We start from the raw sequence: 25,041 nt of genomic DNA on the forward strand, positions 1-25,041 counted from the left end.
TAGGACAATGCCTGGCATCATGTGGGCAGAGTGTGTAGGCAGTTCCTGGATCACGAAGGTATTGATGTCATTGACAGGCCCTCACATTCCCCAGACCTGAATCCAATTGAGAACCTCTGGGACATTATGTATCGGTGCATGCGACGCCACCAAGTAGCTCCACAGGCTGTCCAGTAGCTCACTGATGCCCTGATCCAGGTCTGGGAGGAGATCCCCCAGGACACCATCCACCATGTCATCAGGAGCATGCCCAGACATAGTCAGGAGTGCATACAGGCACGTGGGGGCCACACACACTACTGAGTCACATTATGAGTTGCTGTGATTAAGTTGGAAAAGCCTGTGATTTTAATTGTTTACTTTGATTTTTGCTGTAGGTTTGAATCCAGCCTTGAATCAGTTAGTGATTTTGGTTTCCATTTACCGTTGTCCATTGACGTAATTTTGTTCTCAAATAATTACAGAATGTACAGTAAATATTTTGGTCTTTAATATATTTCCTTCATCGAGACTGGATGTGTGATTTCAGTGCTCCCTTAAGTTTTTATGAGCGGTGTATTTAATAATGGTATTTCTTATATTGTCGCATTCAACAATTAGAGCACATTCTTTTTCATTGTGGAAATTGTAGGAATAGTGATGAAAATCCCTCAAATGTTTATACTTCAGTCTCCATATTCAGTCACCATGACCTTTTTTTCTAGACAGTTGTGACATTTCCAGTACAACGTCCAATTTTACCTAGTTTTAGCTCATCAGTCAAGCTGAACGTGAGGGAGGTACGGACACGCCATATCTAACCCATTCCCTTGTCTGCTTTTCCTACCACCTTCTCTCTTCCCTTTTCCTTTTCCTGCCCTGGGCATTTCAGTTTAATGAGGTAACAACAATTTTAGTGTTAGCCTAATCCCGTCCCAATTAACTGATCTATATAGTGATATTGCAGCCATTTTAATTTTTTGGTTTTTGGGCCTCACTGTTGCAATATTTGGGCCTTTATATTATATATTTTTAGGCCTATATATATTATATATTTGGGCCTATATATAGTATACACTCACCTAAAGGATTATTAGGAACACCTGTTCAATTCCTCATTAATGCAATTATCTAACCAACCAATCACATGGCAGTTGCTTCAATGCTTTTAGGGGTGTGGTCCTGGTCAAGACAATCTCCTGAACTCCAAACTGAATGTCAGAATGGGAAAGAAAGGTGATTTAAGCAATTTTGAGCGTGGCATGGTTGTTGGTGCCAGACGGGCCGGTCTGAGTATTTCACAATCTGCTCAGTTACTGGGATTTTCACGCACAACCATTTCTAGGGTATACAAAGAATGGTGTGAAAAGGGAAAAACATCCAGTATGCGGCAGTCCTGTGGGCGAAAATGCCTTGTTGATGCTAGAGGTCAGAGGAGAATGGGCCGACTGATTCAAGCTGATAGAAGAGCAATTTTGACTGAAATAACCACTCGTTACAACCGAGGTATGCAGCAAAGCATTTGTGAAGCCACAACACGCACAACCTTGAGGCGGATGGGCTACAACAGCAGAAGACCCCACCGGGTACCACTCATCTCCACTACAATTAGGAAAAAGAGGCTACAATTTGCACAAGCTCACCAAAATTGGACAGTTGAAGACTGGAAGAATGTTGCCTGGTCTGATGAGTCTCGATTTCTGTTGAGACATTCAGACGGTAGAGTCAGAATTTGGCTTGAACAGAATGAGAACATGGATCCATCATGACTTGTTACCACTGTGCAGGCTGGTGGTGGTGGTGTAATGGTGTGGGGGAGTTTTTCTTGGCACACTTTAGGCCCCTTAGTGCCAATTGGGCATCGTTTAAATGCCACAGCCTTCCTGAGCATTGTTTCTGACCATGTCCATCCCTTTATGACCACCATGTACCCATCCTCTGATGCTTCCAACAGGGTAATGCACCATGTCACAAAGCTCAAATCATTTCAGATTGGTTTCTTGAACATGACAATGTACTGTACTGAAATGGCCCCCACAGTCACCAGATCTCCACCCAATAGAGCATCTTTGGGATGTGGTGGAACCGGAGCTTCGTGCCCTGGATGTGCATCCCACAAATCTCCATCAACTGCAAGATCCTATCCTATCAATATGGGCCAACATTTCTAAAGAATGCTTTCAGCACCTTGTTGAATCAATGCCACGTAGAATTAAGGCAGTTCTGAAGGCGAAAGGGGGTCAAACACAGTATTAGTATGGTGTTCCTAATAATCCTTTAGGTGTGTGTATATTTGGGTGATTTGAATCCAATTGGAGAAGTTTTTATGTTGATTTGAGACATACCAGCACCTAGGCTTTAGTTAGTGGTGGTTGAGTTAAAGAAAAACAGAACGTATGGAGGAAGAGAATGGAGGTGAGAGGGAAAGAGATTGGGAGCAAAGACAAGAATGCGAGGGAGAGAGAAGAGAGAGAAAGAAGTCAGAGAAAGAGCTAGAGAAATACAGGGAGTGAGGGAAACAGAGAGAGCACCGAAAAAGAGTGGGAGGGAGAGAGATTAAAAAAGAGAAGAACAGAAAGAGGGATGGAAAGCATGAGAGAGTGCAGAAAGAAGTAGCAATGAGTAACTTTGTGCTCAGCTGTGTCTGTCTATGTGTTTGTGTGTGTTTGTATCCTGTGAGCGGCATGTAGCAGAGGATATTGGAGCTTTAGGAGTGTTAACGGAGAGAACTTGGCTGAACGCTTAGCTCAAAGCTTACCGACCAGGAGCTTGTCAACTGGGCAGGAGTTCAGCAGCCCAAGTATCATTCTCTTTGGTTTCCATTCCCCTCCCTGTCTGCTCCATGTCAGGTGCCAAAGTAGCTTATTTTAATTTCTTAACATTTATTTCATTAATGAGCCTGAAGAGAACAGAGGACCTGATGCTGATTGGATGACCCAGACAGTTACGATATACTCCAATCACATCGTTTCCTGTAAATGTTGGAACTCAGGTTGCAAAGAAAATATTAAGTTTGTTTTAGCAGACTTAACTAGTCTTTCAAAAGTTGCTTGTGTGTTAGCTCTGAAACTAAATATATTCGGCAGTTCTTGAGACAAAAAGTTCTTAGCTTCCATTTTAAGCCTCAAAATACAGAAACGTGCAATGACTCTTTGTCAATTAATTATTTCTCTTTGGAACATGTTTGTAATGTTGGCTGAAAAGACTGTCAGTCTGACTAGGATGAGAGGAAAGAGGTGAGAAGAGGAGAGAAGAGGAGAGAAGAGGAGAGAAGAGGAGAGAAGTGAGTGAGGAGGGGAGGGCATAGAGAAGAGACAAGAGATTAGGTAGGAGGTGCTTTGCAGATGAGAAAGCTGTCAGTGAGGTTTTAATGGAGGTAAAAGCCTATGGGGAAATATCTGTAGTGTTTTTCCAACAGCGCCAGCACTTTGCTCTCATCACACACACACACACACACACATATACACAACCCCAAACATTCCTCAGCGTCAGAAGGTTGGCTGACAAGGTACATTAGAAGTTAACACAATGGGAAAGATGAAGAAGCTAAGCAGACTGAAAATGTTTGGCTCTCTGTTCCAAATGACCCCCTGTTCCCTTCATAGTGTTTAAGCACAAGGAGATCGTAATGGATTTGATGAGGCAGCCATCGGTTAACCGGAGACAGATTGGAAAGGTCTGCTGAACCATGTAAAGATAAACCATGTCAGAACTTTTCCACCTTTAATGTGACCTATAACGTGAATAATTCAATTGAAAAACAAACTGAAATCTTTGACGGGGGAAAAATGACAAATAGAAAACTCACAATAACCTGGTTCCATAAGTATGCACACCCTTAAATTAATATTTTGTTGAATCATCTTTTGATTTTATTACAGCACTCAGTCTTTTTGGGTAGGAGTCTATTAGCATGGCACATCTTGACGTGACAATATTTGCCCACTCTTCTTTGCAAAAGCGCTCCAAATCTATCAGATTGCAAAGACTTTTCCTGTGCACAGCCCTCTTCAGATCACCCCACAAATGTTCAATTGGATTCTGGGCTCAGGCTGGGCCATTCCAAAACTTTAATCTTCTTCTGGTGAAGCCATGCTTTTGTGGATTTGGATGTGTGCTTTGGATCGTTGTCGTACGTGAACTTCCTCTTCAGTCTGGTATTTGGAACTGTTCATAATTCCCTCCACCCTGACTAAGGCCCCAGTTCCAGCTGAAGAAAAACAGCCCTAAAGCATGATGCTGCCACCACCATGCTTCAATGTGGGTATGGTGTTGTTTGGGTGATCTGCAGTGTTGTTTTTGAGCCAGAAAGTCCAACCTTGGTTTCATCAGACCATGACACATTTTCCCCTTGTGCTTTTGGGGGACTTGATGTTTGTTTTTGCACACTTCAGCCAGCCTTGGATGTTTTTCATTGTAAGAAAAGGCTTCTGTCTTGCAACCCTACCCCATAGCCCATTCATATGAAGAATACGGGAGATTTTTGTCACATCGCACACCGCCAGTACTTGCCAGAAATTCCTGCAATTCCTTTAAGGTTGCTGTACGCCTCTTGGAAGCCTCCCTGACCAGTTTTCTTCTTGTCTTTTCATACATTTTAGAGGGATGTCCAGTTCTTGGTAATGTCTCTGTTGTACCACATTTTCTCTACTTGATGATGACTGTCTTCACTGTGTTCCATTGTATATTTAATGCTTTGGAAATTCTTTTGTGCCCTTCCCCTGACTGATATCTTTCAACAATAAGATCTCTCTGATGCTTTGCAACTCTCTGCGGACCATGGCTTTCGCTCTGAGATTATACTAGAACAGCTGTACTTTATTTGTGATTAATCCGAGTCACTTTAAATGATGGTGGGTATGTAATGACTTCTATTTAACATGAGTTTGAATGTGATTGGTTAATTCTGAACACAGCCACATCCCCAATTATAAGACGGTGTGCACAATTATGCAACCAGGTTATTGTAAGGTTTTTTCCTCCTCGAATATTTCAGTTTGTTTTTCAATTTAATTGTTCACATTATAGGTAACATTAAAACTGAGTTCTGACATGATTTATCTTTGTCTCATTCTTTTACATCACAAAAACCTGGCAATTTAACAGGGGTGTGTAGACTTTTAATATCCACTGTACATATACAGTGGGGCAAAAAAGTATTTAGTCAGCCACCAATTGTGCAAGTTCTCCCACTTAAAAAGATGAGAGAGCCCTGTAATGTTCATCATAGGTACACTTCAACTATGAGAGACAAAATGAGAAAAGAAAATCCAGAAAATCACATTGTAGGATTCTTTATGAATTGGTTAAATGCACACACACACTCTATGCGAACCGGGTTAGGTCAGACCTGCCAGTCCTCTCTCCCTCACTTTTCACTTAAAACACAAATTATTCTCACCTTGTGTAGACGCAGCGATCAATATTGCAGCCACTTGTGTTCCCAGTTATATAGAATAACAATGACAGTAAGGTAAAGCACGTTCTGCTAACTAACAGTACTATTTAGCCATGCTAGCTGGTTGTTCATCCAACATTATTTGCTACATATAGTAAATGGATCAGTTTTTTGTACGACTTTTCTTAAGTGGTATTTATTTAAATATTTTAATCAGTTGCAGTAAAACAGAAAGGGGGAGCAGGGACAATAATGGGTAACCAGCTATAAGTCTGAATATAATGATGTATTTTTCGGAATACACCCCCCCCCAACCCAAACAGCATCTGTTTAAAGGCAGATATTTGCTCACTGTCATCGTTTTTTATTTCAGTAGTGGATAGAGAGGATTTGACTTGACAATAAGAGATATTGCTGTGAAATGTACTCAATTTTTGCAGATTATTTATATAATTTTTTCTTCCAATAGGTTTCTGTTGTTTGCCAGTATTTCGCTGGCCCTGTGCAGACAGACTTTTACTGTGAATTTATGGGATGTTTTTTACAGAGTAATGCAACAAAATAAGGCATATTCCTCATTTTGTGCTGCAGCTGTACATCAGTCAGATTCAATCAACCTTAACTTTATGAATCCCCCTTTTTACATCAACAGCTGTCACAAAGTGCTTATGCAGACACCCAGCCTGAAACCCCACAGAGTAACAACAAGAAGTTGACGCAAAATGGCCTGTCTCTATAACTGGCTGCTGTGTAGAGTTAATGGCTGTTTCTGTATTCTTAGCAGCATTTTGCCTGCTACTGTATAACTGTCAACTGTTTTCTTAAATAAAATGAAGAAATTAACAATCAAATGATGTCCTATGCTTAGTCTCAGTTAAAATAAATCTATTGTGCTTTAACATGAAAACAGTAGGATATTGAATCGGTTTGGTGTTGAACTCCTGCTTCCAGCTGCATGTGTCTTGGCGTTACTCTGCATAGTATATAATAAGTGATTCCTCATTATTTCTTGCTTTTTGGCTTATTTGAAATAGGTCCACAAGAATTGACAGGAAATGGGTTTTCAAGGGGAATCTGCCCTGGTTGGTGATGTCACCAAGAGGTCACATTGGCGGCCGTCATGATGTCTTGACTGTCACGTCTGTAGTCCATTACAAGTGAAATGTGTTTTGAAGTAAAACTTGGTCTTTATCATCTATGGAGAAGCTGAAACCGTGACCAGGATGTTGATGTGAACCGGTCCATTTCTGCTTTACTTAGTCATGTGACGACTAACACAGACCCCACTACCCATTCGTCTGGTTTCCATTTCCAAAAATGTCAAACCATTTGGCACATCCTGTGCTATACGATTAAACACACGCGTGTGTGTATATATATATACACACACACAAACCCACACACATTTGGTCTAATGCATAATGCATCTTTTATAATTCAGTGAGCTTTAGAGGGGAGCAGATCGATTCTGGACAGGTAATATATCAGCAGCTCTTTTTCTCAGATTTTACAAAAACGCTTTTCCTTTTTGCATGGCAGTGTAGCCATTTCCCAGTCCCTAACTGAATGGCTTGGAAAAAGAGAATGACAATTTATTTTCTGAATTATTTTGATTGATTTAAAAGCAGGGATGTCGAACTATTTGATAATTGAATGGGGATGGATTGTTTAGTAGCTGCACCTTGAACATGTGTTGTACAGCATCCCTTACGTTCTTCGATTGTCCTTCCTCTTCCCCGGTTTTGAAGCTTAGACGCTGCTTTGTGTAGAACTGTCAACCAATGTGGCTGCGACACCAACAGACACTCTGGGGGACGCGTTTCCCCTGTCTCTCAGTGTACCGAGCATGACGATAAAAACGGACTAGATGAATGTGTGGAAAGCAGAATAAGGGACATATCCATGAAAGCTATAAACCTTGAAAGCCATTGATGCCTCCTTGATGTGTAATAAAAGCTGTAATGAAATAATAAAAAGAGGATATCGTGAAGTTATGTGGGACCGGCCCACTGTGTCCTAACAAACAAAATAATGAAACACTGGTGTCCCTGACCGGCCTGCTGGGTGTTGGAATAGACCCTCAAAGATAATAATGTAGTGAGATTGAATGAGATGTAGTGAGATAAAGAATGAGGTATGGAAAGAGAAAGAATGAGATGTAGTGAGATAAAGAATGAGGTAGGGAAAGAGAGAATGAGATACAGTGAGATAATGAATGAGGTAGGGAAAGAGAAAGAATGAGATATAGTGAGATAGTGAATGAGGTAGGTAAAGAGAAAGAAGCAAGAGAGATCATAGAAATACATAAGTAGAGAGAAAGACAGAGATGGTGAGGTTAAGAGAGGCAGCGGCAGAGAGAGAAGGAGGTAGAGAGAAAGGTAAAGAGAGAACATTTTAATGTATCTAGATATATGTGCATTCACAGCAGTACAAAGTGTGACCCGTTGCCATGAGAAAAGGGCAATCAGTGAAGCACAAACAACATTGTAAGCATAACCAATATTTATCTGTTTATTTTCATTCTGTAGAATCTATTTTCCATTTGGAAGCAAGGTGAATTGCAGTAACAGCAGTTCACATTCAACTACTCTTCCTGCTCACTCTACTGTTTTATTTCCACATTTGCTTCACCATCTTCAGACAGCTGTAAAATGATATTTTACAGCGATATAAATGGTGCAATGATTTATTGAAGTATTCAGTGCTTGTTTTCTCACATGAGGAGATATTGAGTGAACTTTTTAACAACTGGGAAATGACTGATATTTAGTTTGCCCCAGTTTGCAGTGGTCATGCTTGAGGAATAGATGACCACGTTTTTAAGCGACACAGATGGAGAATAGGTCCAGCTTCTGTTGTCCCAAAACACCAAAAGGCATTTTACTCTTACAGATTATGTTGTACATAGAAAATACAAAATATATAGATAAAAAAATAGATACAAAATACATTCTACTCTTACAGATTATCTTGTATATAATATAATCTGCATTCACATTTTTAAGACACTTTTGCCAATAATATAACATTGGAATGTACTTTCATTAGATTAACATTTATTTTCTAATGGTTTTTTTCACTTTCATTAATTATTGTTTCATAATTTTCCACTTGTTTCGGAAATGTAATCAAATGTGTTAAAAAGCCAATCAGAGGTATTTCAAATGAAGTTAATTGACAGAACTCGAGCAAGGAAAAGGTATACATTACAACCAGAGAAGGAGAAAGGTTGGAGAAATGCAGTGCTCTTTCCTTTAGAGAACTGTGACTTCCAGAAAGACAAACAACCCTTCTGACATAGAAATAGAATGGAGCGCTGCTTTTCTTTTCCTCTGTTCATATATCTAAAACAAGCTTTGAATTGTCACACAATGAAAATACTTTGTCAGCAGGCCTTTCGTTAATGAACAGAAAACACAGACAAGACCTTTAGAAAAACCAATTGAATGAGGGAGAAAGAGAGATGGAGAGAGGAAGAAAGACAGATATCAAAGGAGAGAGAGACAGAGAGAGGGGTTAGAGGAAGATATGAGGGGTCTATGAGGGAGGGAGGAGGGATTGTTTTTTAAACCATGTGCATGTGGCACAAATGAACCAGACAAGAAAATAATGTCACATATAAATAAAAAAATAATAAAAAAAGGACACACATTCAACTATTTACATGTACAAACAAGAACATACAGCTACTCTTGGATGGAGGAAGGGAGGGAGGGACAGGAATAAAGGTTGACAGAGAGGAATGGAGAGGATTGGATCATCTTCCCCTTACACCACGTCCATCCAAAACAGTGACAGAATTAAATAAACGGATGAATGAATGACCAAACAGTTTCAATTACTTATAGAAAGCATGTGTGTGTGATGTTCTATTCAGAATTCAGCTAAATCCACCTCCAGGGCTAGCAAGCAGGATGGATGGACAGGCAGATAAATGGATGAATGGAGATTTAGAATTCAGATGAATGCCCGTAGGATAGCAAGGAGCGGAACTGTAACCTTAATTTCAGATGATTAGATTGGATTAATATGTCACACCCAACAGGATCAAAGACATCCAGTAGTGTCTGTCTCACCGCCTGTGTGTTTGATGGACGGCACCTTTGTGTACGTGTGTGTGTGTCTGTGTGTGTGTGTGTGTGTGTGTGAGGCACAGCTGTTACTTTAGAATATCCACTCTGAAGTAAAAGTCTTCCCCGAGGGGTCTTCTGAAGAATGTGTGTTTGCACGGCAGAGTGTATGGCGCATTATATGTGTGGCCGTTTGGGGAACGTCGCCATTTGGATGTGACGAAAGACGTTGAAATCTTTCACATTCAAACATTCCAGTGTGTTCAGTTCATCTACAGCCACCCAAACGTATCCCATCCGTATGAAATTGGGAATTTGTACAGCCTGGTAGCCCGTGGTTCATAAATCAGCAAATTAATCCAAAGGTGAAAGTGAGAAGGAATAAAACGTTTAACAAGGCAAGGTTTGGCACATCTTCCATGCAGTCCTACATGCCATCCATGGGGCTTATTTGATTAACAGCACATGTGACGCAATCCGTCAAGGTTGCTAAGTGTGCTCCATTTTGGAAGGGTGTTGTTTGTTGGCACAAAGGGAACATAAAACCAACAACTGTGGAATAAGAATAGCTGGAGGTTGGAAGGACAAAGACAAGGAATGATGCACCCAACCACCCACCAACACACACACACACACACACACACTTCCCAAATGCCACCCAACCCCCATGGGGGCCTGATTCAGCCTCCTCTCCCCTGTGTCCTTCTCCATAGAGGATGCAGGAGTGCGTGTTGCTGAGAGACACTGTGATATGCTGCATTTTGACAGCTGACAGTTAAGGCCATTCTAACAATATTAAACCCGGCAGATTAACACACGTTAATGTAGAGCCTTCCCTCTGTCCTGACACACGTTAATGTAGAGCCTTCCCTCTGTCCTGACTCACGTTCATGTAGAGCCTTCCCTCTGTCCTGACACATTAATGTAGAGCCTTCCCTCTGTCCTGACATGTTAATGTAGAGCCTTCCCTCTGTCCTGACACACGTTAATGTAGAGCCTTCCCTCTGTCCTGACATGTTAATGTAGAGCCTTTTCTCTGTCCTGACATGTTAATGTAGAGCCTTCCCTCTGTCCTGACATGTTAATGTAGAGCCTTCCCTCTGTCCTGACATGTTAATGTAGAGCCTTCCCTCCGTCCTGACATGTTAATGTAGAGCCTTCCCTCCGTCCTGACACATGTTAATGTAGAGCCTTCCCTCCATCCTGACATGTTAATGTAGAGCCTTCCCTCTGTCCTGACATGTTAATGTAGAGCCTTCCCTCTGTCCTGACATGTTAATGTAGAGCCTTCCCTCCGTCCTGACATGTTAATGTAGAGCCTTCCCTCCGTCCTGACATGTTAATGTAGAGCCTTCCCTCCGTCCTGACACATGTTAATGTAGAGCCTTCCCTCCGTCCTGACATGTTAATGTAGAGCCTTCCCTCCGTCCTGACATGTTAATGTAGAGCCTTCCCTCCGTCCTGACATGTTAATGTAGAGCCTTCCCTCCGTCCTGACATGTTAATGTAGAGCCTTCCCTCCGTCCTGACATGTTAATGTAGAGCCTTTTCTCTGTCCTGACATGTTAATGTAGAGCCTTCCCTCCGTCCTGACATGTTAATGTAGAGCCTTCCCTCTGTCCTGTCCTGACATGTTAATGTAGAGCCTTCCCTCTGTCCTGACATGTTAATGTAGAGCCTTCCCTCTGTCCTGACATGTTAATGTAGAGCCTTCCCTCTGTCCTGACATGTTAATGTAGAGCCTTCCCTCTATCCTGACATGTTAATGTAGAGCATTCCCTCTGTCCTGACATGTTAATGTAGAGCCTTCCCTCCGTCCTGACATGTTAATGTAGAGCCTTCCCTCCGTCCTGACATGTTAATGTAGAGCCTTCCCTCCGTCCTGACATGTTAATGTATAGCCTTCCCTCCGTCCTGACATGTTAATGTAGAGCCTTCCCTCCGTCCTGACATGTTAATGTAGAGCCTTCCCTCTGTCCTGACATGTTAATGTAGAGCCTTCCCTCTGTCCTGACATGTTAATGTAGAGCCTTCCCTCTGTCCTGACATGTTAATGTAGAGCCTTCCCTCTGTCCTGACATGTTAATGTAGAGCCTTCCCTCCATCCTGACATGTTAATGTAGAGCCTTCCCTCTGTCCTGACATGTTAATGTAGAGCCTTCCCTCTATCCTGACATGTTAATGTAGAGCATTCCCTCTGTCCTGACATGTTAATGTAGAGCCTTCCCTCCGTCCTGACATGTTAATGTAGAGCCTTCCCTCCGTCCTGACATGTTAATGTAGAGCCTTCCCTCCGTCCTGACATGTTAATGTATAGCCTTCCCTCCGTCCTGACATGTTAATGTAGAGCCTTCCCTCCGTCCTGACATGTTAATGTAGAGCCTTCCCTCTGTCCTGACATGTTAATGTAGAGCCTTCCCTCTGTCCTGACATGTTAATGTAGAGCCTTCCCTCTGTCCTGACATGTTAATGTAGAGCCTTCCCTCTGTCCTGACATGTTAATGTAGAGCCTTCCCTCCATCCTGACATGTTAATGTAGAGCCTTCCCTCTGTCCTGACATGTTAATGTAGAGCCTTCCCTCCGTCCTGACATGTTAATGTAGAGCCTTCCCTCCGTCCTGACATGTTAATGTAGAGCCTTCCCTCAGTCCTGACATGTTAATGTAGAGCCTTCCCTCCGTCCTGACACATGTTAATGTAGAGCCTTCCCTCTGTCCTGACATGTTAATGTAGAGCCATCCCTCCGTCCTGACACATGTTAATGTAGAGCATTCCCTCCGTCCTGACATGTTAATGTAGAGCCATCCCTCCGTCCTGACACATGTTAATGTAGAGCCTTCCCTCTGTCCTGACATGTTAATGTAGAGCCTTCCCTCCGTCCTGACATGTTAATGTAGAGCCTTCCCTCTGTCCTGACATGTTAATGTAGAGCCTTCCCTCCGTCCTGACATGTTAATGTAGAGCCTTCCCTCTGTCCTGACATGTTAATGTAGAGCCTTCCCTCCGTCCTGACATGTTAATGTAGAGCCTTCCCTCTGTCCTGACATGTTAATGTAGAGCCTTCCCTCTGTCTTGACACTGGCTTTTTTAGGAGCTCCCTTAACACGTCTGAGCTTTTTTCAGAAGCTCTCTTAACACCTTTGCAAAAATAAACATGTGTGCATATGTATTCAGTCCTTTTATGCACTGCTTTGTAGATGTGTGTCATGAGATAGTGATGTGAAGTATCTTCCCATCAGCCTCAGTGTCACCAGTTTCTTCGTTGACTCACCGTTCTCATAATAGTTCCTATGACGCAGGGAGGTTTCAGACGTGTGTGTGTGTGTGTGTGTTGATCAGGAGACGACTCTTCCATGCGGGCACAACAGCCGATGTAGAGGCACAAGACGGGTCGTCATAGCAACTAATATGTGGTTGTAACAGTGACACGATTGTCTTCGTTGGAGAAAGTTTCGTCCACTGGGACAATACTTGAAACCACTCAACTTTCTATTGTTTTCTACACTGGTAGTAGCTGCTAGAACGTGTTGTAGTGATGCTTTGTGGTGCCTCGGCCTTGAGTAGCATCGCCATGCCTCTGGAACACTGCCTCCACACACACAATGTTTCAAGTCACAGTCTTACACTCCTTTGACTTTCAAATTACAGCGTGTGCTGAACATCACAGACCAGCCCTCTTGGGAATAGAAATGTGATAGAATGAATCATCAGTCACTCTTTAGTTGTTGTGTTGGTAGTAACGTTTTTGGAATAAGAGAGCATTTATATTTCTTTGTCAAAGACATTGTTGGAACTTAAGGTTAGAGAAAGGGGGGGGTGGTTAGCTAGCCTATGAATAGCCTTTGTGATTCCATTAGTTATTGTATTAGTATATTAATATTGTAAAAAAAAAAAAAAAAAACATAAAAGGACACCACACCCTCCAGTCCAAGACCCCTGCACCTCCATCTTTCCAGTCCAACACACACTGGCCTCCATCTTTCCAGTCCAAAACCCCCAGACCTCCATCTACCCAGCAGGGCAAGGACATTATACATTGAACCAAACACAACTGTCAGGAGTACAGAGGAAAACTGACACTTCTCCTAGTTGTGGGGAGATGTGGTCTGATTACCATGGTAGTGAGCTGGTGTGACCAGTCTGATTAACATGGTTGTGAACTGGTGTGACCAGTCTGATTACCATGGTAGTGAGTTGTGGTGACCAGTCTGATTACCATGGTGGTGAACTGGTGTAACCAGTCTGATTACCATGGTAGTGAGTTTTGTGACCAGTCTGATTACCATGGTAGTGAGTTGTAGTGACCAGTCTGATTACCATGGTAGTGAGCTGGTGTGCTTCACAGCCGAGGATGTCATTAGTATGCTGAATGCTGTGTGTAAAGTCACCCTGACCCCAGTTCAGCTGGAAGCAGCTCGGTATGCATATTGAGCACCGCTCTGATTGATATGCTTAAGGAGCTGCAATTAACACAGCCCTCTGAGTCAGGTCTGCCCCACAACACACACACACACACAGCCACACACACACACACACATGCAGGCGCTGAATAGGCATCACACTATGAAACACGAGATCAAAACATTTCAGCTAGACTGACCCCTGATCCTTTGATATTAATCTACATACTCTGAAGCACACACACACACATGCACCCAAACCCATGTACACACACACACACACAATGTAGACTCCAGGCCGTTTAAAACTTCAGACATTGTTCACCTATGACCCCTGAATCCTACCCGTTGGAGATGATGATGAGTCATTTAGAATGGTGGCAAACTGATGAAATGAAGGGAGGATGAGAGGAGGGGACCAAATGAGGTCAAAGGGTAGTATTTCAAAAGCGTGAGGATGATGGCCTTCGTCAGACCTCTGAAACTCATTAGCAATTCAAATTAGCCCTCCTTATTTTTGTAAACGTTTCTCCTGACCGTCACAATTATTCCTATTTCTTCCAAGAGTTTGGATTTGTTCCCTATCTTTCACTGGATCCAATGTGTTTAGGGTTGAAGGAGTGTTCAAGGGAAGTTTTTTTGGAACGTTACGTACAAATCTTTGGCTGGTCAGAGATATTATTACTCAACTTTACAAACTTGTAGAGTTGGATTGGTTAAATGCACACACACACTCTCTATGCGAACCAGGTTAGGTCAGACCTGCCAGTCCTCTCTCCCTCATTTGGCGCTCGGACGCTTGTTCACAGACGCCTGTTTGTTGCTGTTGGAATCACCTGTGTTTCTTGTCATCTCCATTGATTAAATTCCTTCTTCCCAAGTTTATCTTGTGTCATGTCGGTTGTTGATTTTGGATTCATTTTGTAACGTTGTCCTGTTCTGTTTTGGTTTTGTTACACCTTAACCCCTGACAGCCTGACCCTAATTCTGACCCTGTACAGTATACATTTTACAGTCACTTTTCTGAACTTCTACATTCCATAGAAATCTCATTAGGCGCCAACTGCCACTGTCCGAGTCTGGGTTTTTGTCCCCTGGCAGTCACACGTTGTGTCCTTGGTCCATACCCTCACCCTGCGCTGCGCTGACCAGGATATTTCCAGACCAATCATTGAAGCCCTGCAGCGTTCTGGTCGGCAGTCCAGACATTACTGGGTGTTTTGGGACAGGGAACAGGAACTGATTTAGTGGAGCACTCCTGAGACAGACAGACACACACACACACAATAGCGCTCCAGAGACCTGTCTGGAGAAAATCTAATATTGAGAGAGAGAGAGAGAGTGGACAGCCGAGCGAAAAGGAAAAGAAACAGAGGTATTGAACTCCAACGCCCTTTATAAGAGCACTCCATCAATCCCAACGAGACTCTTTATCTCTGTTTCACCTCTCCTCGTCTCCCTCCACTCACTTCACCATTTGGCCGTGACTTTCAGACCTCCTTTAACACCAGTCAGCGGAAATCTCTTAAAAATATCACAAAATGTGAAATAAGGAAAGAAAAAATTGAGATTGAGAGAGACAGCGAGACAGTGATTTGGAAGTCAGAGGGATCTTTATAGCCCTCTTGTACGTGTCTAAATACAAATGACTACATTAAATGGTCCATCTCTGCAGTCATATGTCCTGTTCCTTCTCTTCTTTCCCTTTATCTCTCTCTCCCCATCAATCCTCTATCCCTATATCGCCATCAAACCACACATCCCTCTATCTCCATCAGTCCTCTATCCCTCTGTCTCTTTATCTCTCCATCAAACCATTATCCCTCAATCTGTCCATCAAACCACACGTCCCTCTATCTCTCCATCAGTCCTCTATCTCTTTATCTTTCCATCAATACTCTATCCCTCTATCACTCCATCAAACAATTATCCCTCAATCTGTCCATCAAACCACACGTCCCTCTATTTCTCCATCAGTCCTCTATCTCTTTATCTTTCTATCAATACTCTATCCCTCTATCAAACCATTATCCCTCAATCTGTCCATCAAACCACACGTCCCTCTATCTCTCCATCAATCCTCTATTCCTTTATCTTTCCATCAATACTCTATCCCTCTATCACTCCATTATCCCTCAATCTGTCCATCAAACCACACGTCCCTCTATCTCTCCATCAATCCTCTATTCCTTTATCTTTCTATCAATACTCTATCCCTCTATCACTCCATCAAACCATGATCCCTCAATCTGTCCATCAAACCACACGTCCCTCTATCACTCCATCAAACCTCTATCACTCCTTCAAACCCTTATCCCTCAATCTGTCCATCAAACCACATGTCCCTCTATCACTCCATCAAACCTCTATCACTCCATCAAACCAAACATCCCTCTATCTCACCCCATCACTCTCTCACTCATCTCTCCTTCCTTCCAGTTCCTCATTTCCCTGTACTTCTCTCCATCACTTCCTCCATTTTCTCTCCATCTTCTCACACCCTTTCCTTATTGGCAGATACATTTACATTTAGTCATGTTAACAGATGCTCTTACCAAAAGTGACTTTCTTCTGGCCCGTCGCCATGGGAGCCCACAACCCTGCTCTACCAACTGAGATAAACGGGAGAATAAAAATAGAATTATCCAGTCAGATGAATAAATAAATAAAGAATGTTCACGTGGTGTGAAAAGGAAGAAAACTAATTTGGGTAAAGGCAGACCTTGGAGCTGATTGATTTGCTGCAGAACATTAATCTTGTAGGTAGCGCTAGTCTCTCTGCCTTCTCCTTATGCTATGACTGAAGGATGCGCGCATCACATTTAAGGGGAGCAGTTGTCAGGGGAATGACTAATGAGTGAACAGTAGTTCAAAGAGTGTGTGTGTGTCTGTGTGTGTATGTGTGTGTGTGTGTGTGTGTGTTTGAAGGCGTGCTGATGTTTGCAAGATGAGGTAAAGCAGATAACAGAGAATTAAAATGTTGACCTGTGAGTGACACACGACACCTGTCTCTTTATAATGACGTCTGCTTCAAGGCTTGGGCTTGTCACTCAGCCTGTCGGCTTTAACTGATGACTGTTCTGGTGTGTCAGCTTTAGTCCGCATTGTCAGTTTCATTTTTCATGCAACGCTGCCATCACACCTTTTTCGTTAAACAAGCTGAGATGAACACGATCGAGTTAAGCAAGCTGGCAACAGTGTTGTCTCAGGGACGGTGTGTCTCTGTGTGTCTGTTTTTCTGTGTGTGTGTGTGTGTGTGTGTACATTTCAAGACTGTGGGAGTGTGATAACAAGAGACCCTTGTGACAGTTGATAGAAGGCGTTGCTTTAGCTCCTCCCCCACAGGTAACAGAGCTGTTTAGGTTTTCGTTGATGGGCAAACAATGGCAAAATGAAAAAATTAAATAATCTCTATTTTTCACAGTACAATATGTGATACACCATGTAAACCAAAAGCAGGACCATCTAAATCTAAATTCTAGCTAACACTATCAATCATACACTGTGTTTTGTGATGAAAATAAACATTTTAGAGAGGCCTTTAGTTGTCCTCAAAACTAGGTGCACCTGGCTAATGATCATGATGTTTAATCAGGTTCTTTATATGTCACACCTGTCAGGTGGATGGATCATTTAGGCAAGGGAGACATTCTTACTAATATGGACACACAATTTATTTTTTATAATTAAGCAACTCATGGAACATGGGACCAACACTTTACATTTTGCTGCACAATTTTTGTTCAACGCAGTTTAGATTTTCAGATGAACCAGTCATGGTGCGGATGAAGACCTTTTTATTGCCGAGTCTTATTGCGGTTCACTTTCCCCACTTCGGTGTTTGCTTTGTTCATACCTTCACTGGAGGCTGTCACTCTGATGGTAAAATGCTCTAGCCGCTTCGACTGAGGTGAAGTTCCTCCAGAGGAGCTCAGCTGTAATCCGCCGGGTGTCTGAATAGGCTTAACACTAATCAGCTAGTTGTTTCTAGCACTCTGTTGGCTCTGCTAGGCGTTAGCATCCCATTCCAGTTATTCGCTAAACTCCCTGTGCTTCCATGTATTTACATTATTCCAGAGCCAGCACACCTGATTCAACTAGCTTACTGTCATCAAAGCCTTCCTTGGTCAATAAGATGTTCAGGGCTTCAACGAAATGGTAGGAGATTTGAGAACCACTCTCTTATGCCAGTATCTTTAGCACACTACAGGGACGTTGTTTAAAATAATAATGATAATAGTTATAATAGTAATAAAATAATTTCAGTAATGTAGATGGTGCATGGTTTGTGGTATATCATTTAATGAATGTCAGCTGAAGGAGGGCACAGCGAATCCCCAGCTGTCTGTGGCACATTCTCATCATAGAAGTCTTTGAAACCATGAATAATGTTCTCAAATTTGGGGAAATTACATAGTGCGTAATATCTTTTTAAATGTCTCCCATTCTCTCGCTATCTGTACATATCTTTCTTTCTGCCCATGCATCTCTCATCGGCGTTTGTTGTGGTTTCAGCTTAAGAGATTAGCATAGCTATATAGAGAGAGAGGGGTCCCACTGCGTACTACATTAAAACTCCAGGCTTTGTCTTCATCAAAATAACAGCTAATGCTGCCCAGCCGCGGAAACCCGGGGCTTTAGTCTGTGTACATAGAGCTTTCCAGGGAAATACTCACACAACAAAGATTCACAAAGTGATGCGTAGAGATGCAGGAAGGTGGACATGCAAGCAGACACACACACACACCAATCTAAACAGGGACCCCCCAACCCAACTTCTTGGGAACACACCCAACTCTAACTAACTTAACCCTAAAGGGTAATGCTTAACTAACACTCCTTTTGCCCTAAACCTAGCAGTTAGGTCTGGACATGTGCCCCTAATCAACTGATGTCCCCTTTAGTCAACTTTTATTCTGATTTTGCCATCCTTTGGACACACACACACACTGACACACACACACACACACACTGACACTGACACACCCACACACACACACACACCCACACACACACACACACACACACACACACACACAACTGCATTTCCAAGGACTGTGGTTTTACTACCAAGGTGAAGACTGGTAATGTATTACCATTAAAGACATAATTTACCTGAACTCATAACCCGATAACCAAACCTCACCGATCATGTTTTACTGATTTACTACACACACACACACACACGCACTGCCAATGTTTGAGAGCTACAGTATTTTCAGGCTGTTGACTGTTACCATGTTTAGCCCATGGCTGAACAATAAACTGTATTGGTTTTATTCCTTTCTTCCATTCTTTATTCGTTTTTTTCTATCTTTCTTTATTATTTAATTTATTCCTTCTTTTGAGCATTGTTTTACTTCTCTCTTCTTTCACACTTTTTTTCTCATTTTCATTCCGGTATTTTAATGACTGCTGGGTGGTGGATACCCACAATGCAATATTTTGGAGAGGGATTGATGGGTATGTGGGAGTGAGGGAAGGGCAACCACAGTCACAGAAATCTAATTTACAGGTTGGAGATTGGACTGTATGTTTGTGTGTGTGTGTCTGTGTGTGTGTGTGTGTGTGTGTGTGTTTCTGTGGCTCTGTGTGAATGTTTATGTCTGTGTGTGTGTGTGTGTGTTTGTCTGGATGTCTTTGTGTCTGTGTGTATGTCAGTGTGTGTCAGTGTGTCTGAATGTATGTGTGTCTCTCTGTGTGTGAGTGTGGGAGTGTGTGAGTGTGAGTGTGTGAGTGTGTGTCTGTGTGTGTCTCTGTGGCTCTGTGTGAATGTTTATGTCTGTGTGTGTGTGTGTGTGCTTGTCTGGATGTCTTTGTGTCTGTGTGTATGTCAGTGTGTGTCAGTGTGTCTGAATGTATGTGTGTCTCTGTATGTGTGTGTGTGTGTGTGAGTGTGTGAGTGTGTGTGAGTGTGTGAGTGTGTGTCTTAGTGCCTCACTGTGTGTGTTTATTAATGTCTGTCTTTGTGTGTGTGGCTGAATGTACTGTGTGTGTCTGTATATCTGGTTGTGTGTCTGTGTGTGTTCATATGTATGTGTGTCTGTTGTGCATATGTTTGTAGGTGTGTGTGTGTGTGTGTGTGTAGATGAGTGTGCTTTGCTTTGAGTGTGTGTGAGTGGCTTCGGCTGTTTTTGTGCACCTGTGTGTGTTTGTCTGTTTGTATTGGTTTTTGTGTGTGTATTATTTAGGTATTTTCTTCTTTATCCTTTGAAGTGTTTATTCTCTGTAAATGTCATTGTCTTTGCTATAAACATTAGACCCCACCGAGAGTTAATGTGTGTCTACAAAGTGTGTGACCAATGGGAACATTTCTGATGGATTTCCTGGTTTTTGAATGACTATATAATTTGATTTATTGTTTGAGCACCACTTTGAAACATTCAGTGTGGATTCGTGATTCAGAACCAGCACATCTCATAGGGCCTTAGAAGGTTTCACAACATCAGGTGGTGTTTCTTGCAATATCCTTTGCTGTATTTCTCTTCGGAATAAAGCTTACAGCGAGGTTTATCAGGACCTTTCTGATGATCTGTTAAGTTTTCCTGAGGCTGTAACTGAGACCGTGTCCATATCCATATCACCGAACACGCTGTTTCTCATCTTCAGGTTTACTGGTCCTAACCTGCCCTCTCCAATCATCAGCAGTAAGAATTGGCTGAGGCTTCACTTCACCTCAGATGGAAACCACAAGCTGAGAGGCTTCAGTGCCCAGTACCAAGGTGAGGCACCAGCGTTTCTCTCAACCTTTTTTGATTGTTGTGACTAATACAACCCCAAACCTCACACCTATCATCCCATCCCTCCCCCCTCCACCCCAAACCTCACACCTATCATCCCATCCCTCCCCCCTCCACCCCAAACCTCACACCTATCATCCCATCCCTCCCCCCTCCACCCCAAACCTCACACCTATCATCCCATCCCTCCCCCCTCCACCCCAAACCTCACACTTATCATCCCATCCCTCCACCCCAAACCCCACACCTATCATCCCATCCCTCCCCCTCCACCCCAAACCTCACAGCTATCATCCCATCCCTCCACCCCAACTCTCACACCTACCATCCCTCCCCCTCCACCCCCTCCACCCCAACTCTCACACCTATCATCCCATCCCTCCCCCCTCCACCTCAACCCTCACACCTATCATCCCTCCCCCCTCCACCCCAAACCTCACACTTATCATCCCTCCCCCCTCCACCCCAAACCTCACACCTATCATCCCTCCCCCCTCCACCCCAAACCTCACACCTATCATCCCTCCCCCCTCCACCCCAAACCTCACACTTATCATCCCATCCCTCCCCCCTCCACCTCAACTCTCACACCTATCATTCCTCCCCCCTCCACCCCAAACCTCACACCTATCATCCCTCCCCCCTCCACCCCAAACCTCACACTTATCATCCCATCCCTCCCCCCTCCACCTCAACTCTCACACCTATCATTCCATCCCTCCCCCCTCCACCCCAAACCTCACACCTATCATCCCATCCCTCCACCCCAAACCTTACACCTATCATCCCATCCCTCCCCCCTCCATCCCAAACCTCACACCTATCATCCCTCCCCCTCCACCCCAAACCTCACACTTATCATTCCATCCCTCCCCCCTCCACCTCAACTCTCACACCTATCATTCCATCCCTCCCCCCTCCACCTCAACCCTCACACCTATCATCCCTCCCCCCTCCACCCTAAACCTCACACTTATCATCCCTCCCCCCTCCACCCCAACCCTCACACCTATCATCCCTCCCCCCTCCACCCCAAACCTCACACCTATCATCCCTCCCACCTCCACCCCAAACCTTACACCTATCATCCCTCCCACCTCCACCCCAAACCTCACACCTATCATCCCCTCCACCCCCTCCACCTCAACCCTCACACCTATCTTCCCTCCCCCCTCCACTTTAACCCACACACGTCATCAATCCGTCTTCGGGGACTTCATTAACATAATTTTCTCCTAATTTTCTCTCACCTCTCTCAGCGTCTATCTTCTCTCTCCCTCACTCTTTCTTTTCAGTTTTTATTGGTTTATTCACATGACAGGACAATGTACATGTTGCACAGTGTATTCTGGGAAATGTTCACTGATCTCTCACACGTTCCCTCTCAGTTTTTCTCTTATCTACAGAATCTCCTCTCTCTGCCTCTCTCCTGCTTTCTCTATCACACACACCTTCTCCCCATCTCACACACACCTTCTCCCCGTCTCACACACACCTTCTCCCCGTCTCACACACACCTTCTCCCCGTCTCACACACACCTTCTCCCCGTCTCACACACACCCAGTTGATCCACCTGTGTCCGGTTGTCACATTGTAGATGTGAAGTCTGAGTGTGATGTGGGGACACGCCCACCAGCCAAGTGTGTACTGATCATCTACAATTAGCCTTGAGACAGACATCTCCCTTACTGGTCCGTCTGGTTCTGGGCCGCAGAGACCTTTGTTGTTGTTTTTCAAGCAAAAACATGGTAAAGACAATGCATTGTTAATTTTATTGTTGGAGTGGAGAATGCAAAGTGGATAATGTTTTCAGTGTGTGTGTGTGTGTGTGTTTGCAAATACTTCTGATTAATAAAGTTGAGTGAAACTTGTTAAACAGTTTGAAAAGTCAAGGAATTTTGCCAGTCCTCATCAGCATCAGCATGAACTAGTTGTTGGTTACTATGGGTATGGTGTTGTCCATATCTCGGTCCATGGTTGGGTGATGGTTACTATGGGTACGGTGTTGTCCATACCTCGGTCCATGGTTGGGTGATGGTTACTATGGGTATGGTGTTGTCCATATCTCGGTCCATGGTTGGGTGATGGTTACTATGGGTACGGTGTTGTCCATACCTCGGTCCATGGTTGGGTGATGGTTACTATGGGTACGGTGTTGTCCATACCTCGGTCCATGGTTGGGTGATGGTTACTATGGGTACGGTGTTGTCCATACCTCGGTCCATGGTTGGGTGATGGTTACTATGGGTACGGTGTTGTCCATACCTCGGTCCATGGTTGGGTGATGGTTACTATGGGTACGGTGTTGTCCATACCTCGGTCCATGGTTGGGTGATGGTTACTATGGGTACGGTGTTGTCCATATCTCGGTCCATGGTTGGGTGATGGTTACTATGGGTACGGTGTTGTCCATACCTCGGTCCATGGTTGGGTGATGGTTACTATGGGTACGGTGTTGTCCATACCTCGGTCCATGGTTGGGTGATGGTTACTATGGGTACGGTGTTGTCCATACCTCGGTCCATGGTTGGGTGATGGTTACTATGGGTACGGTGTTGTCCATACCTCGGTCCATGGTTGGGTGATGGTTACTATGGGTACGGTGTTGTCCATACCTCGGTCCATGGTTGGGTGATGGTTACTATGGGTACGGTGTTGTCCATACCTCGGTCCATGGTTGGGTGATGGTTACTATGGGTACGGTGTTGTCCATACCTCGGTCCATGGTTGGGTGATGGTTACTATGGGTACGGTGTTGTCCATACCTCGTCCATGGTTGGGGGATGGTTACTATGAGTACTGTGTTGTCCATATCTCGGTCCATGGTTGGGTGATGGTTACTATGGGTACGGTGTTGTCCATACCTCGGTCCATGGTTGGGGGATGGTTACTATGGGTACGGTGTTGTCCATATCTTGGTCCATGGTTGGGTGATGGTTACTATGGGTACGGTGTTGTCCATACCTCGTCCATGGTTGGGGGATGGTTACTATGGGTATGGTGTTGTCCATATCTCGGTCCATGGTTGGGTGATGGTTACTATGGGTACGGTGTTGTCCATGTCTCTGTCCATGGTTGGGTGATGGTTACTATGGGTACGGTGTTGTCCATGTCTCTGTCCATGGTTGGGTGATGGTTACTATGGGTACGGTGTTGTCCATGTCTCTGTCCATGGTTGGGTGAAGGTTACTATGGGTACGGTGTTGTCCATATCTCGGTCCATGGTTGGGTGATGGTTACTATGGGTACGGTGTTGTCCATGTCTCTTTCCATGGTTGGGTGATGGTTACTATGACATGTTTTCTCTCCTGTCTTTCAGTGAAGAAGATGACTGAACTGAAGTCTAGAGGCGTCAAGATGCTGCCCAGTAAAGACAACCATCACAAGATATCAGTTTGTAAGTCTGATCCCTGTCTTGTTTATACACACCGGTCGGTTTTTCAATATATAGTCTATATAGATCAGTTCTATACACAGTGTGTGCTTCCTGTAATCATGTAATGATGTAATAATAACAAACTATGTTGAGAGCAGGACACTATGTAGGGAACAGGACACGATGTAGGGAAAAGGACATGATGTAGGGAACATGGTCCTTTGAGACAGACCTCTGCAGAGAGTAAATATGCAGAGAGTGTGTCAGTAATTGAATGGCCTGCCCTTTTCTAACTGGCATGGTGACAATCACAAAGGCAGCCAGACTTCATTATCCCTCAGTCAACTGTCTTTATTTACATTCCTATTACCTTCACAACGGAAGAAAATGTCACCTTTTGGGGGAGCGAGAGAGGAAGGTGACACATCCTCCATAGCGTTTGTCTCACATCCCCCATAGCGTTTGTCTCACATCCTCCATAGCGTTTATCTCACATCCTCCATAGCGTTTGTCTCACATCCTCCATAGCGTTTGTCTCACATCCTCCATAGCGTTTATCTCACATCCTCCATAGCGTTTATCTCACATCCTCCATAGCGTTTGTCTCACATCCTCCATAGCGTTTGTCTCACATCCTCCATAGCATTTGTCTCACATCCTCCATAGCGTTTGTCTCACATCCTCCATAGCGTTTGTCTCACATCCTCCATAGCGCATCTGACACATCCTCCTTAACGTTTCTGACACAACCTCCATAACGTTTCTGACACCCTCTCTGTAACCTTTTTGATACATCTTCCATAACGTATGTGACACATTCTATGAAGCGTTTCTGGTACATCCTCCATAGCGTTTCTGACACAACCTCCATAACGTTTCTGGTACATCCTCCATAAGGTTTCTGACACAACCTCCATAATGTTTCTGGTACATCCTCCATAAGGTTTCTGGCACAACCTCCATAATGTTTCTGGTACATCCTTTTTAACGTTTCTGGCACAACCTCCATAACGTTTCTGGTACATCCTCCATAACGTTTCTAACACACCCTCTGTAACCTTTTTGACACATCCTCCA

The 25,041-nt window shown here is 43.7% G+C and overlaps 1 protein-coding gene across 1 annotated transcript in view; it reads left to right on the forward strand.

Annotated features, from left to right (window-relative positions):
- The window catches only part of csmd2 (CUB and Sushi multiple domains 2), a 331,743-nt gene that overhangs the window by 134,294 nt on the left and 172,408 nt on the right, over positions 1 to 25,041 (forward strand). Inside the window, exons 6-7 of the mRNA XM_029122791.2 lie at positions 20,457 to 20,569; positions 23,908 to 23,985. Coding sequence (XP_028978624.1) covers positions 20,457 to 20,569; positions 23,908 to 23,985 — 191 coding nt within the window. The remainder of the gene's footprint in view (positions 1 to 20,456; positions 20,570 to 23,907; positions 23,986 to 25,041) is intronic.

Source organism: Esox lucius, chromosome 10 (assembly GCF_011004845.1).
Source record: "Esox lucius isolate fEsoLuc1 chromosome 10, fEsoLuc1.pri, whole genome shotgun sequence".
Classification (NCBI taxonomy): domain Eukaryota; kingdom Metazoa; phylum Chordata; class Actinopteri; order Esociformes; family Esocidae; genus Esox; species Esox lucius.